Below are 14,957 nucleotides of genomic sequence, written 5' to 3'. Positions count from 1 at the left end.
GTGAATTTCCTTCCATCACATTTGCCACTGGGTGCGGCCATGCACAGATTATCAATGGGGACAGGAGAGCAGCCAGATGCATCCAGCTGGAATGACCTTCTCTATTAAGAGAACAAGCACATGAAAGATCTCTCTTCATGGTCAAGCGCAGAGCACTGCTTCAGCAGCAGGCTGCCTCGAGTGCTCCCTTCAAAACCCTCTGCTCTGCACCTTGCCTTAGCAGCCGTCATAGGTGTGTACAGAAGTAAATAGAGGAAAAGAAATAGAAAGTAGAAAATTCCTGTATATACCACAACTCTTACAAGTTCTTGCTCTCTTATGAAACCTGTCTTTCTTTTTGCTCTACAAACAATGCACCATGTTTTCTGCTCCTGGGAGAAGTATATAATCACCAAGACCTCTCTTATCATGGGAAGTCACAGAGCAGGCTCCAATTCCTGCTTGCCAAGTGCTTGATTTCTCAACTTGCATTTTTTTTTCTCATGCACACAGAAGCTGGGTTTAGAGCTTGTTGGATTTGCAACAAGCAAATCTTCTAGTTGTGAGGTCCTATTCTGTTGAAAGGATATTAGAAGTAACCGAACAAAATGAAATATTCATGTTGGAATGAATATAAGAAATCACAGTTAAGGATACTTGCAATTTTTCTCTAGTAATGAATCCTCCAAGTATACTAATGAAAGAGAACTAGTACCATTGCTTCAGTCTTAGTTGGGAGGCTGTTACTTTCAGGTTTTTGACCTACAGGTCACTTTGCCCATATATTTGTGAAAGAATAGGATCTTTCTTTAATTGATTGAAAATACCAGGTTAAATGTATTATTTTGGCGATTGCTCCAGTTATGTGCACACCTCACATTTCCAATCATTCTATTATAAATTAACTTTGTAAATTAATAATAATGCCAATCCAGTATCATGAACCAATAACAGTTACCTCAAATATTTTGTGACCTAAAATAGACTACAACAAAAAAAACCAACAAACAAACAAAACCACAAGCAAACAAAAGGAAGACCAGTATCATTATTCTTCACCAAAATTCTAATTTTTATTTTTAATTTAAGAATGGTTGGTTGGTAGGGAAAGACAAACAGTTTTTCCAAACCCAGAAGCATCACAGTTACAAAAAAGAAAGTGAAAGAAAGGAAAGGTGGGTACAAGGAAACAAACAAATCAGAAATGGGCATTACAAAGAACACCATGGATAGATAAAATGATTATCAGAGTTACTAACACAGAAAGTAATTCAGTGCATTGCTTATTTTGCATACTTTGTCATTTGAGGGATAAATTAATAAATAGGGATTATGGAGATTTTCCCTCATGCCTTGGAGTTTTCCCAGAGCTACATGTCCAATGGATCACTGACCAACTGGGGCTGTTTTCCCATAATAATTTTTTAATTGAGGTTTTTAGAAGACTGATGAGGTATTTTACTTGTTTTGCTGGTGCAGTCATTTTCTGCTTTTTAGCAATTGCTCCAGTACCACAAAAAATGGTGATTTTCACAGTGATTCAGCCCTGGGTCAAAACTGAAAGTTCACATTATTTACTTTAACTAAGCATCCAAACTTCTGTGGGCTTCTCTAGTCTGAGCCTCCTGAGTTTTTATAACTGACACAATCACTGCCAGATTTATTGGCCAAATGTGGAATTCTGTTGGTCTGTGCACTCTTTGGCTGCAGACCTAGATGTACCTATTGCTGGCTATACAGTTACTTCTGCCTGATGTGGCCTTTGCTGGGCAATAGGAACCTGAAGGTCAGGGATGCAATGACTGCGTTGACATCCCTGAGGCTAACTGGTCCTACAGTCCGCATGCCTGCACAACTTCCCAGCCTGAGTGATGGGATGTGGGACCTTCATCGCCAGCTTGAGGAGGAGGAGGAGGTGGTGCCAACATCACGTCTCCAGGAAAAACAGAGAATCCCATGAGAGGCTGGCAAAGGAAAGCCCTACCTCTTTGCCCTTTCCCAGCTCAAGAATGTCCCATAGTCACGAAAGACACCTCAAGGGGTGTCACTTCCCACAGGGTCACCAAGGTCACCCTGGTGGTTCATACGCCATGGGGTGACCAGCATCCACAGACAGGGTCATATGCCACAGGATCATGATAGATATCTCAAAATGGAGGTCCCATCCCACCATGGTCACCTGAGGCAGTCACATACCATGGAGAACATACAGTCAGCCTAAGAGGATTACATCCTATGGGGTCACCAGGGACACCCCACTAACCACAAGGCCAGCAAGGATGCCTGGGGCAGCGGAGCCAGCCAGCCACTCTCCTTGCAGGAGGAGGTGAACCCCACCAGTGGGGTGCAGACCACCAGCCCCCAAGGGATCCCTGCAGGAAGGGATGTGGGGCAGCCTGCTCCAGATGCCCCACAGCGAGGTCTGTTAGCTTCCTCTTCTTCCCTGCCATGCTGCTCAGAGAGACCCTATAGTCCCCCTGGGATGGGAAAAACTACCCTGAATCTGCTCCCTGGTGCACCTCCTGGTGCTCTGGTTCCTCAGGTGCATACTGGAGGCACCTTCAGAGCATCTTCCTCTGACACCAGCGCCATCAGCACTGGGATCCAGAGAGGGAAAGTGCTCATAACAACCGAAAACCACTACAAAGGTTCTTGACTAATATATCAGGGTCCTGTTGAGTCCATGCTGCAAAACAGTCCCCAGCATCTCCCAGAGCTGCAGTGAAATAGGCAGTGACTGGCACCTGCCCAGGGGGGCTCCTCCACCTCTTACCCCTTCCCTAGCCCTTTTTGAGGTTCTCTGACACCTCCTTGTCACAGCACTTCCCTCACCTCTTCCTGCCTGCCACTATGCTCTGCCATAACTGCAGGCACAGCTTGGTCACACCAGCCATCCCCAGTTCGACTCCTGCCACCAGCAGACAATTAAACTGCCTTGTGTTAAAAACAACACAACAGAAAAGCACCAACCCACACTCACTTCTTTAGTCTTTGCAGACTGAGAGCTCCTTCCACATTTGCAGCACATGTGACCCCCTACCAGCTCCACCTCACTGCCAACCACAGGATGATGAAATAGAGAGGGAGGATGGCAACACGGCCACAGAGCACAACTCAACCCAAGATGCTGCCTCCCAGTCAAGTCCTACGCTTGCCTGGGGGATGAAGCCCACACACATCCTCACCATGACACCCCTCAGCTTCCTCACCATGGGCACCTGCACTCCTCTCCTGCACATGTGGAGCAGGTAAGGATGGTGACAGCCATGTGAAGGGACACGGGGCATGCACACACCACCCAGACCCATGAGGGAAGCAGGGAGCAGCTGATACCGGGACCGTCCCAAAGCCCAGAGGGCACAGAGAAGAGCAACAGGTTGTAAAGTGCAAAAAATACTTTGTTGCTGTCAAGTGCAAAACCCTTTTTCCTGTTTCCCCTATTTACTTCTCCTTTATACCGTTTGGAGTCAGCCGGTGCATCTGCAGAGAGATCTCTGGTGAGGAAGAACACGGTGTCCTAACCCTCCACAGGAGACTTATTTCTGACTTGTTTGTTTGTACTCTTAATGCTAAAGGTCACCCGAGCAGCCTTTCCTTTCCCACCAGTAACCAAGACCTCAGACCAGCACAACCAGAGCCCCACGTGTATGTATCGGGGTGGTGGTGGGGCATGACAACACCCAGCACATGCCTGTGGATGGGTAGGAGAAGCTTGTTCCCATGTTCAGAGCCAGCACGGACATCAAACGCGTGCGGTTCTGTGCTGGTTGTGGTTTCCCTGATGTCACCTGGTATCTTGAATGTGGTGTCCATTTAACAAAGTGGGATTATGAGCTACAGTTGGTGGTGCTGTGTGGAGCTGCTTCCCACAGCAGGGCTCTCCTGACACCAAGAAGTGGATGGATTCAGCCCTTAGGTCAGCACGGTAATAGATGGGTGCTCAGGGAGGACAGCACCCCTGTCTGCACATAACCACCCCACACAATCATTTCCAGCATGTCCTCCTCTTCTCTACAAGCTGCTCAAGAGCTGCTCTACAAGAGCCCAAAATAAATGCTTTTTGGCAGGAAGGGGCAAGGATCTTTCTGTTTCCATGCAAAGTCATTGTCGCAGAGCCATGTCTCTATGCAGCCCTTTGTGCATAAAGCTCCTGTGACATATCTGCAGAGCAGCTGGAGAGGAATTTCCATCTCCAGGGAGGCTTTCGTTTTCTCTCCGTTTTAGAACAAGCAGCAAAAATCACACTCTCCTCCCTCCCTTTGTGTTTCTGCATATGAAAAATAAAACCGAAAAGGAAATGAACTCATTTCAGAGCAATCAGAGGCAAAGCTGGAAACTGAAACTACTTTATGACATGGGATGCCGTCAGACCTCTTATACCGTGTTTTCAGTTTAGCAATGAGTCAAGTGGTCCCTCTGCTTTCACAGGCTGTGTCCACCCTGCCACCTTATCACTAAGACTCATTTTCAGCCTGCCCTACTTGTCAGCCAGCACAGCCTGTGTAGGGACCCTCTGTACAGAGAGGGAGGGCATACAGCAGGCCTCTGTACAGAGAGGGTGGGCATACAGCAGGATTTGCAATGCCACAGTGCAGCATGTGCATCCTGAAACAGAAATGGTCCAGACCCCCCAGGGATGCTCTGATGGCTGGAGACTGCTAGTACTCACTGAACCCCAGAATCGTGTGTTTTGGCACTATGTGTGTGTGTGTCCAGGTGTGGGGTAGGGTCACAGCCCGATCCCATACCCTTGTAGCTCCTGAGGTCTGGGCTGTCATTATCTCCTCCTAGTCTCATACTTTTGTGTCTTTTCTTCCTAAACAGACATTTTTAAATGAAATCCCAATCATATTCTCATTTTTTTATCTTGTTATAGACATAAGGCATGTTATAGACAAAGACATGGCCCCAAGGTCCCAAGCAAACACACCTAATTGCTTATTCATACAAATCACTAGCAATTCAAAATGTAGAGGAGTTCCTATATTTTCTTATAACATTGAACATATAATCTGCCTTTTCCAAATGTATAGTTCTAATTTTTACAGTGAATAAAACAGTTAAGGCCTTAAAGATCTAAAGGAGAAGGCTTCACAAAACATACTGCATACCACCTTGGACTGGGCCATGCATTCTGCTCTTAATTCTGTTTGCCTTTTGCCCTAAGTTCTCCAGTTAAAACCTTTCCCAATTTAAATCTGCTTTGCTGGATTTAGGGGCACTAAGTGATTCTTTATCCAATTAGGGATTAGTCAAACAAGGCATTTCCAAAACCCAGCTCAGAGATGATATTGTTCAGAACAGTCTCAAAACCCCCTAACCATGCAAAATATGTCCTGTCCCAACTGAACAGCATTGCAGAGGTATAGGGGAGACACTGAAGCACTAATGACTGGCTTGGTGCCAGAAAAGGAATCCCAGGTCACCATGCTGGCGTCCAACAAAACCCCTCGGGATTCCCCAATTGTCCTGTTAGACTTCAGTGATTCACAGCAAGTCACTGATAATGAATCCTGCATGGGCTGTTGGCTCTGCCGCAAGGCATCAGCATGCCAGAGAAGTGGCATCTCTCGCATGGGATTTCCCTTTATATCTTTTTCAATCCCACACATGCTGCATTGACTATACACAAAAATCATGACAAAGTGCAGAGGAGGCATACGGAACAACAGAAAGAGGAAGTAGCCAGATCCCGAAAAAGATCTGTCAGGCCAGCAAGCAATGAGGAATTTCAGAAATGGAGCACATCCAAATTCTCAACAAAGATAGGAAGACAGAAAATAACTGTAGTCACCATCCAAGGGAGTACTTCTGCACAAACCCAGCCGTGATGGTGCAGCTGTGCTAACACTATGCTTGGCATTTGCAAAGACACCTACACACACAGAGAGCTCTTTAGCAAATACTCTATCAGCCTCATAAACAGTGATCAACGCCAGTATTTACTTTAATGATACCTACTTCTTCTGGATAGCAGTTGCAAAGACTCCTCGCCTTTGTGAGGATATTGTCATACTCATGAGTGATAAATGGCACTTAACAAGATACCTACTGAATTTTGCCATCTCTTACAATCTTTTTAACTCTTTAGAAAGCTTTTTGATGACCACCAATAGGCTGGACTGGGAATGACTTTACAAGGAGCCACCTGCAGTGTCTTTGTTTTCTGTCTTCACAGAAAATTCAGCTCAGTGGATAATCTACCATGGATAATTTAGAATTGACAGTGTAAGAACCTAAAACCATGAAAATTCAGCTAAATAAGCTTTCTCACAGTTACTCCTTGATTAAAGAGTGCACAGTGAATATAAACTCTCTTAGACTCCAGCTTTATCAGGGAAGGTCTCTGCTATCCAACCCCATCCTCGACTAAACGTTACTGCTCTCAGCAGAAAAAATACTTCACCCACACTGGCTTTGGTGGGCAGCAGATCAGAGACATGTGAATCATCTTTCAGAAGTATTTTGCAAGTAATTAATTGGTGTTGCCTGCTTGGCATACAGGTGGTCTCAGTGGAAAAGATGGGTGTTCATCCCTCTGCCAGTGGTAGAGCACTGCAGTATATGAACAAGCCATGCAACTCACCTTTTGATAAGAAAACGTTGTTTAAGCTTTCAAGGGAAGCAGGCAAGAGAAAACAGCATAGGAGGAAGAGTATAAGAATTAGTGCAAGGGCCACTAGGTAATATTTAAACAGCAGATAAGACCTGTGCAAGTGGGTTTACATCCCAGCAGGGAACAGGCAGCTCTCCTTAGTTTCTTTTCTTGTCTGGTGTTGGATTATATCATAAAATCAAAGTTGGATTAGCTATTAAAAGCTGCATTAACCTCTTCCCTCCCCACAGTAGAGGTGCCAGCAGCACAGCAGCAGCTACTGGAGGCTAAAGCTTTGTTGCAGTTGCCACCAGAAAATCGCTAGCACAGAACAAAGACATTTCCTTGAAAAATGAGGTTGAGATTGATGCTTACGGCTTGAGGATTTACGAAGCTTTACTTGCCACGGTGGGAGAGATCCCTGGAGGAAAAGTGCCTTAGAAGAGCAAACCAGAGAGTTAGAGTGATATAAGAAATGGGGCGGGGAAGGGGGGTTGAGAAGAAGCCTGCTAAGGCCACCATCACCTTTCCCCAGCACGGCCGCACCCTGCTGAGCTTTCCTGAAATGACCTTTGGTTTGTGCTCCTGACAATAGAGCCAAGTTTCCTGTTTGGGCACTGGGACCCGCAAGGATCAACAGGAACCACCAACTGCGGTCTGCAGAAACAGGAAAAAGGGGAGAGAGAAACAAACAGCTTCTCAGTTAACACAAGGGCTGTCAACACCAGACAGACTTGATGGGAAGATGAACTCCAATAAAGAAGCAGTGACAGAGATTTATTTAAGATCTTATGGGGAGGCACGGAAACAGCTTGAAGCTGATGCAGCACAAATAACTTGAGTTCATACAAAAAACCAGCTAATTTAATTTCTCTCCTACTCTTGATTTTGTTCCTGTAACATTTGATTTCCTTTAAGCAATCCTGCTCACTGATGTTATTCATATGAAGGGTACACCACTTGTTGGCTTTCATTAACACGTTCCTGGCTATGTGGTATAACATAAGCACAGCTCGGGGCACGTTATCTCAAGACGACTCTCTCTTCTCAGCAGCGTCGTTGCACTAACTTTAAATGGTGTTAAGCAAAGATAAACTGGAAGTCTGCTCCAAGGGGGATGTGCTCCTTGTGCTGCTGCTCTGCTCCCTACCATGGCTGTGTCCACCTGGGGACGTGTGGAGCCATAGCATGAAACCACTTTTGTGGTTGCTCTGGTAGAGCAGCTTCCCAGAGACCTGTGCTTCCCACAGCTTTAAAGGAACTGAAACAAAAGAAGTCAGAGCCCGCGAGGCTCGCAGGCACAGTGGACTGTTTTTCACTCTGCCCCTGTTGCGCAATCCTATAATTGCCAGTGGCTCCATGTCCTGCTCCCACCCTAACAGACTGTGATTTGTCACAGACTAGTAAGGCTCTCACACACCAGTAAAACCCTCTGAGAGGTGGGCCAGATCCAGAGCTGATGCAAGTCAGTTTCCCTCTAAACAGTAGGGCTTCCTGCCTTTAGACCTCCGCTCTCAGACACACAGCTCTGACCACAGCGATGGGGCAGATGAGCACTCTAGATGCTCCTGGTCACAGGTGGGTCTATCAACTCATTTTGTACACTAAAGTCTCCCATTGTACTTATTACCCTATCACTATTTTAATATGAAATAAAAAAATAAATAAATAAATGAATGCCTGTGACTCCACCAGCTCTCTGGTTTGTGCCCAACTGTCCTGGTAGGAAAGCATCTCCTCTCCACCTATGCCCAAAAGAAGAACCCATCTCTTTGTATTGCTGCAGAGGTAGAGGGAGAAGTTGCCTTTAAAGATCATCTCCCTTTTTGGGTGAGGAAGTGTTTCTAAGCAGGACAGGACCAAGGTTCATTTGGTATTGGCCTCACTAGAGGAACAGTCAGTTATTTAAATTTGCCCAAGTAATCTATTTAATTTGCCCAAGTATGAGATCTGCCTCCAGACTGACAAAGAAGAACAAGCCTCAGGTCATCCCTGTCTCTGCCTAACTGAGCAAAATAACACATGTGTGCCCAGCAGCACAAGGGACTGGTGTGTCCCTCTTTCCTATGGATGGAGTTCATGAGCGCTTTCCCTCCATTTGGGACTGCTGAGCACTCAGAGCACTGGGGGAATGTGGTGGGTAAGTATCCATGTGCAAGATGCCCCTGTGCTGGGACCCTGGAGGAGCTGCAGTGATGTATGGAGCAGCCATTAGGCTATGGCTGTGAGATGCAGCCCTGAGCATCACATGCTCACCTCCACAATGGGGGAGGACACGTCACACAGCCTGACACGCTCTTGAGCTGTTTACTTGCCTTCCCGCCATCTAAAACCCAACAAACCTGTTTTCAAGAAAGAGTTTCTTACGTAACAGGAATGATGCGGGCAAAGGGCGGATCTCCCTGTATGAAGCTGGGTTGCAAACAGCAGTGTTCACGCACCTGAAAAAAGACCCTAAACACTGAGTCAAGCAAATAAGCCTATCTGCCATATAGGTTATATACCAAAGGATGAGAGATGAAGGTGGTATCTTCTTAAAAAACATCAGAAATTCTTCTGTGGCCAACCTAAGCTGCCCTGGCACAAGGTCCCAAACCAGCAGTGCCGCTAGAGTGCACTGAAGACAGCATCCAGCCACCGTCTTGGCAATGGCTGTACAAAAGTGTCATCCAGCCATACCCTTTGTTAGGACACCTCACCTGGAGAAATGCCCTGTCCAATGAGGCTCTCCCACATGCCAGCCCCACAGTAACACTGTGCCTTCTGCCAGGCACCCGCAGGGCAGGTATAGGAAACCCGCAGGTTTCCTATGCAGGGAGAGAAATCCCAACACTGTTTCATGTGTGTCATCGTTTCCAGGAAAAATACTGGGGAAAGGGTTTCTGAGCTAAGCTGTGCTAGTGAACATTCCCTCTTCTAATAGACTTCAAAGTCATCAATATTTTCCAGATACTTGATTTCAGAGTCTCCTATCCCAGGGAATGGAGTTGCTGGACAGCCCCTTGTGGGTCTGTATTATACAACACATCTTTTCCTTCTTGAAGCTGTGTTTAGATGGGTTTTTGGCTTTCAGCTACAAATTAGTTCTTTGTTATGTCTGGCCCATCTGTGCCTTCTTTCTGTAAAGCTGTTTTCCCTTAAAAATAGAAGTCCATCCTATGTGCTACCACACCAAATAGCAAGCTCCCCAAGAGGCAGGATTCAGATGGGTGACTCACAGCTCTGTTAACACTGCAGTGATCAAAGTGACAAGGGCCACTTTACAATTCCACCTCTTATTGCTTGTAAAAAAGCATATCTAAAACTACGGCAAGCATAGGTGATTGCCATGGCACGTGCCAGCCAGCAACGTGCAGTGCAGGCACTGCACTGCCAACGGGGAGAATCCAGCAGTGGGAGAGAGGCCCTAAGTCATAAAAAGGCACATGATATGGGCCAGCTTGTTTCCCTATCATTTATTCGAGGCCAAGGTCACCACCACCTTGTATAATAAAGCAGGACTGGGTCAGGAGCAACTGCTGGTTAAGAACAAGCAGTCCCATCCCTCCATGCCTTCTTGCCCATCATGAGCACACCTCATCCCTTGCTTCTCCTCATGCAAGCACACCTCATCCCTCCACCCCTTCTTCCTCAGCGCAAGAACAACCCTGCCCATCACAAGCACACCCCACCCTCTACCTCTCCTTCCCTCGCACAAACCCACCCTAACCCTCTGCCTCTGACTGCTTGGAAGATGCAAACCCCATCCCTCCACCTTTCCTGGGCCAGATGATCAAACTTCATCCCTCTGCCTCTCATGCCCAAGATCAAACCCCACCCTTACACCTCTCCTTGCCCAGATCAAACCCCACCCCTTCACCTCTCCCGGCCCAGAAGATCAAACCCCATCGCTTCGCCTCTCCTTGACCAGAAGACTTGAACCCTCCGCCCCTGGCGTCCCACAAGACCAAACCCCCTCTCTCCCGGCGCAGATGTGCAAACCCCATCGCGCCTCCCCCTGCGCACCCGTCCCCGCCCTCACCCCGGCGCGGCTCCCGTTCCCCGCCGCTCGGGCGCGCCGAGACACGCCGCCGCCCGCCCGCCCCGCGGCGGAGGGGCGGGATTCCCCCCGTGCCCTTACGGTTTCCATACGTCACGGCGCGGGGAAAGCCCGTCCGCGCTCCGCCCCTCAGCTCGGTCTCTGCTGTCGCCGCCGCGCCCAGCCCAGTCGTGCCGACCCGCGCCACCGCGATGGTGCCCGGCAGGACTCCGCGGAAAGCCGCGCAGCCCGGCGCTGCCGCGGGTACCGGCAGTGAAGGGACAGGTGTGTAGCGGGGTCTTGCGGGACATACACACGCGTTTTCCAGCCCGGCTCCAGCGCCGGGAGCGAGGGCAGCACCGCGGGAGGCCGGAAGCGGGAGGAGGGCAGCGGCTGCGGCCGTCCGCGGGGATGTGCAGCGCTGGTTGTAGTGCGGTGTAATACTTATTAAAAAGAGAAGAAATGGGGGGGGGGGGGGGGGGGGGGGGAAATCACAGTATTGTGAATATGTCATGAAAGTGAAGGAGAGGCGTGGGTGGGCAGGCGGCGGTGCTGGGTCTGACGGCTGTGCTTGGGCATCGCAGTGTCGGAGGTGGTGTCGGAGTGCGCCCTGCAGCTGCGCAGGATAGGCGACAAGTGGAACCTGCGGCAGAAGATCCTGAACCTCCTCAGGAAGCTCTTCTGCCCGGAGACATGAGCTCCCCTCGGGTAACGGCGTGCTGAGAAGCAGGGAAACACCTTGGCTTTGTGGATTTGGATCAAGAGACTTCACTGGCGCTGGGAGATGAAGAAAGGTCTTTGTGTTGTATTTTGCCGCCTGTAGCCACTGAAGAATGGCTATTGCATCATGATTTCTTCGAAGAATGTTACAGCAATACTGACATATGAATGTCAGCTGGAAAAAAGAAAAAAAAAAGCAATGGGCAAAGCCTCTCACCATGCAATGGGGTACTTGGGGCAAGCTGGAACTTGCGCTTCAGGCTGGTATACCCAGTGGCAGTCTGGTCTTTGGGTCCCACAGCTATGTTTCAGGAAGATCAGACCACCTTCGGGAAGAAGCCAGAAAAAGTTCCAGTGTCTTGTAACTTGGGATCATGTATTGCAAGGCAAAAGCCAGTTGCTCTGTTTCTGACTGCTCTTGTTTTCTAAAGCATGGATTCTGCTGGACAGGGATCTGGTAGTGGAATTATTCCATTTAAGTAAACCATTACCTATCTTAATTGAAATGTTATTTGTTACAGGATGTTGCTTTGTGGACTAAAAATTAGAATTCTATGAATTAACATGATGTTGCATAGTTCTAGTCTATATTATATATATATTTGCATATCTATTATATATAAGTATAAATATATGCACCCTATTTGTCTGACATGAGTATTTCAAAGAACTATTAATTGAACGGTACTTGTTTATGTTTAAAAAGCAATGACAAAAAAAAAGTTCAAAACATGACATAAACCAACATAAAAGTACATTAGATAAACCAGAAGAAAGCACAATGTTGTCTGATAATAAAGGAATACATTATGCATCAGAGAGGGAGTATACTTTAGTACAGTACTATATAAGACATATATGAATATATATTACACAAATACAGATATTGAGGTATATGTGGTAGAATTGTTTCAATATTTCAAATTATTTCTTGAGAACAGTACAATACTGCTGTGTCTTTATAAGTAACTTCATAACTCTTCAATAGAAGTAGATCTGAAAGTTGAATCCATGTTGAATCTCAGGTTTTCTTGAGAATGTTATTTATTCAAAGAAAGCAACTACCTCTCTTTGAAGAAATAATATCAGCAGAATTGAATGTTACAGTCAATACAGAAAATGTAGCCTTGGATTTCTGTATGTTTAACTACATTGTCAAGTGAAGGTTCTTCCCTTATCCTTTATTTCCATTTAATTTCATGGTAGCCTCATTTCAGTTCTGGAATGATGCAGCCATTGCAGCACATCCAGTGGATGGTGATGCATTCTGCCCATCTCACTGAGGGCTTATTACCCTTGGGTGGCTTTGGAGGAGCTGAATTAAGCATGCTAATCACCATCAAGGCAAACAGTAGCTCTACTAGTTATTTCACATGAGACACAATCCTAAACATTATTTTTTCATGGGTGTAAGCTAGCAAGAAAATGGCTGAAGTTGGTCATGTTTTGTAGCTACTTCTGACACCAATGGTCACTTCCTTCTCTTAACTAGCTTTGTATGTAAGTACCTTTGCATTGTATAAGGCTGTAGAGTTGCACTTTCTAAATTCTGGGTCTGTTCAAGTTAGATTTTTTTCATGCCTTGTAAGGAATTTTTTGTTATGTATTTATAAATATTTTTTTGTTGTTAGCTCTTCTGAATCTGCTTTTGCAAAACTGTCATTACATAGCTCTGGTCACTCTGTCACAACCCACTACATATGGCTGTTACTTGTCACTGATTTCACTAAGGAGAAGCTGACTGACTTAGCCCACTTACAACCTGGAGGACTTCACCCTGCCCCAGTGGCATTACGGGGATCTTTACGATTGCCTTGAGTCACATGTATGGTTCTCTCCTCTAAGCCACCTTGTACCTTTTCAGTGAGAGCATAATGTTTCAAGAATAGTTCTTTTTAACCTTAGCACTGCAAAGTAACATGTTTTACTGACATGTACAGAGGTCTTTTTTTCAGGTATTAAAAAGTAAATGCATAGAGTTTCTGTTTAGCTAAACACCAGCTCCCAGGCTAGCACCGTGTGCAGCTTGGCAAAGCTGTTCATCAAAGGCAATGCAGGGAGCTCAGCAGGAGGGCTCCTTCTCCATGTCCTGGGCTTGGTGGAATCCCAGAGCTTTCATTAAGGACGTTGAACAATGATTGTACCTGCCTGGGACTCTCTGGAAAATTTGACATTAGCATTCATATTAGCAGCTGAAATATATTTAATAAAGGTGTTCTGCTCAATGTACTCTGCTTTAAATTCAATAGGAAATGAGGTGCAGGCTGCATGGAGCCTGCCCAGTTCTTCAGGCTGGTGCACACATGAATATTATGAAAAAAGTATTGCCATAAATGCATCGCCATGGGGATATCTGAGTTAAGTGTTAGTGAAGTGTATTTTTCTGTCTAGATCTGCAAAGACTATTAGCTTCTTTGTGTTTTTATGTTTCTCTGAGGATTGTCAAGAGTGCTGGCATTCACTGGAAACTCAGGAAAAAGACCCAGATCCAAGCTGTCAGTTCTAGTTTATGAGCACTGAATCCTTAGGATTCCTTTTGTTACTTCTCCAAAGGATGTGCTATATGACTGTTTGTTTTTCTTAAGACCTATTTTGGATACCGGCCAGATGTTTTGCTGTATGCCCAATGTATATATGTCTTGAATTCTTGCTGAGACAATAAATACAAAGCATTTGCAAGAAAAATGAGTCATTGTCATAACTCAGGGTTGTGTTTTTTTTTTTTTCAGATTCTGAATGCATGAGCATGTTATACAAATTCATTCCATACTCCCAAGTCAGTAGATACACACTAGGGCAACAGCACAGCACTAGTAGGTATGCACTGGGAGATAAGGCTTTTACTTCTGCCTTTAAGAGGAACAAGACATAACCATATCCTTGAACTTCAAAATGGGAAACTGAGGCACCTATTCATGTTCTAGTAACTACTTGCCTGCAGAATAGTTGGGTGTGCTCAGGGGTGCTCCATTACCTCTGTCAGAGGTGTTGCAGCTTTGAGGAAGACAGTCCCTGGGGATCAACGCAGGACAGACATCCAGGTTAAGGGTTTTGTCTCAGATGCAGGCAGAAGGGAATACAGTGTTTCACCAAGGTCAGATCCACAAAGCTCGTTCACTCACACCCCCCCCCCCCCACCCTTTTCTCCCTCTTTATTTCCTCTCCCCTGCTTTCCCCCTCCCGGAGGGATGGGGAGGAGAATTGAGAGAATGTAATGCCCACGGGTTGAGATAAGAACAGCCCAGTAACTAAGGTATAACACAAATCACTGCTGCTACCACCAATGATAATAATGATAAGAGAAAATAACAAGAGAAGAGAATACAATACCACCACCAAACGAGTTCAACCCCCCTGAAGAGAGCCCGTGCCCTTCCGGGTAACTCTCAGTTACATCCTGGGCATGACGTGCTGTGGTATGGGACACCTCTTTGGTCAGTTTGGGTCACCTGTCCTGTCTCTGCTTCCTCCTGGCTTCTCCTCCTCCCTGGCAGAGCATGAGAGCCTGAAAAGTCCTTGGTCAGACTAAAACATTTGAGCGGTAACTAAAAGCATCAGTGTTATCAGTGTTGTTCCCAGGCCAAAAGTCAAAACAGCACTGCACCAGCTACTAAGAAGGAGAAAAATGACTGCTACTGCTGCACC

General features: G+C 46.3%; 1 protein-coding gene across 1 annotated transcript; it reads left to right on the top strand.

The window, feature by feature from the left end:
• The first annotated feature begins 10,629 nt into the window (after window positions 1–10,629).
• PMAIP1 (phorbol-12-myristate-13-acetate-induced protein 1) lies at window positions 10,630–13,991 on the top strand. The gene is made up of 2 exons (XM_065661764.1): window positions 10,630–10,877; window positions 11,177–13,991. The coding sequence occupies exons 1-2, from the start codon at window positions 10,805–10,807 to the stop codon at window positions 11,287–11,289; spliced, it is 186 nt and encodes a 61-aa protein (XP_065517836.1). The 5' UTR covers window positions 10,630–10,804; the 3' UTR covers window positions 11,290–13,991.
• Window positions 13,992–14,957: the final 966 nt, after the last annotated feature.

This window comes from Lathamus discolor, chromosome Z, assembly GCF_037157495.1.
Source record: "Lathamus discolor isolate bLatDis1 chromosome Z, bLatDis1.hap1, whole genome shotgun sequence".
NCBI lineage: Eukaryota > Metazoa > Chordata > Aves > Psittaciformes > Psittacidae > Lathamus > Lathamus discolor.
The sequence above is the reverse complement of the archived record's forward strand: the minus strand, read 5'-3'. Positions and strand labels throughout refer to the sequence as shown.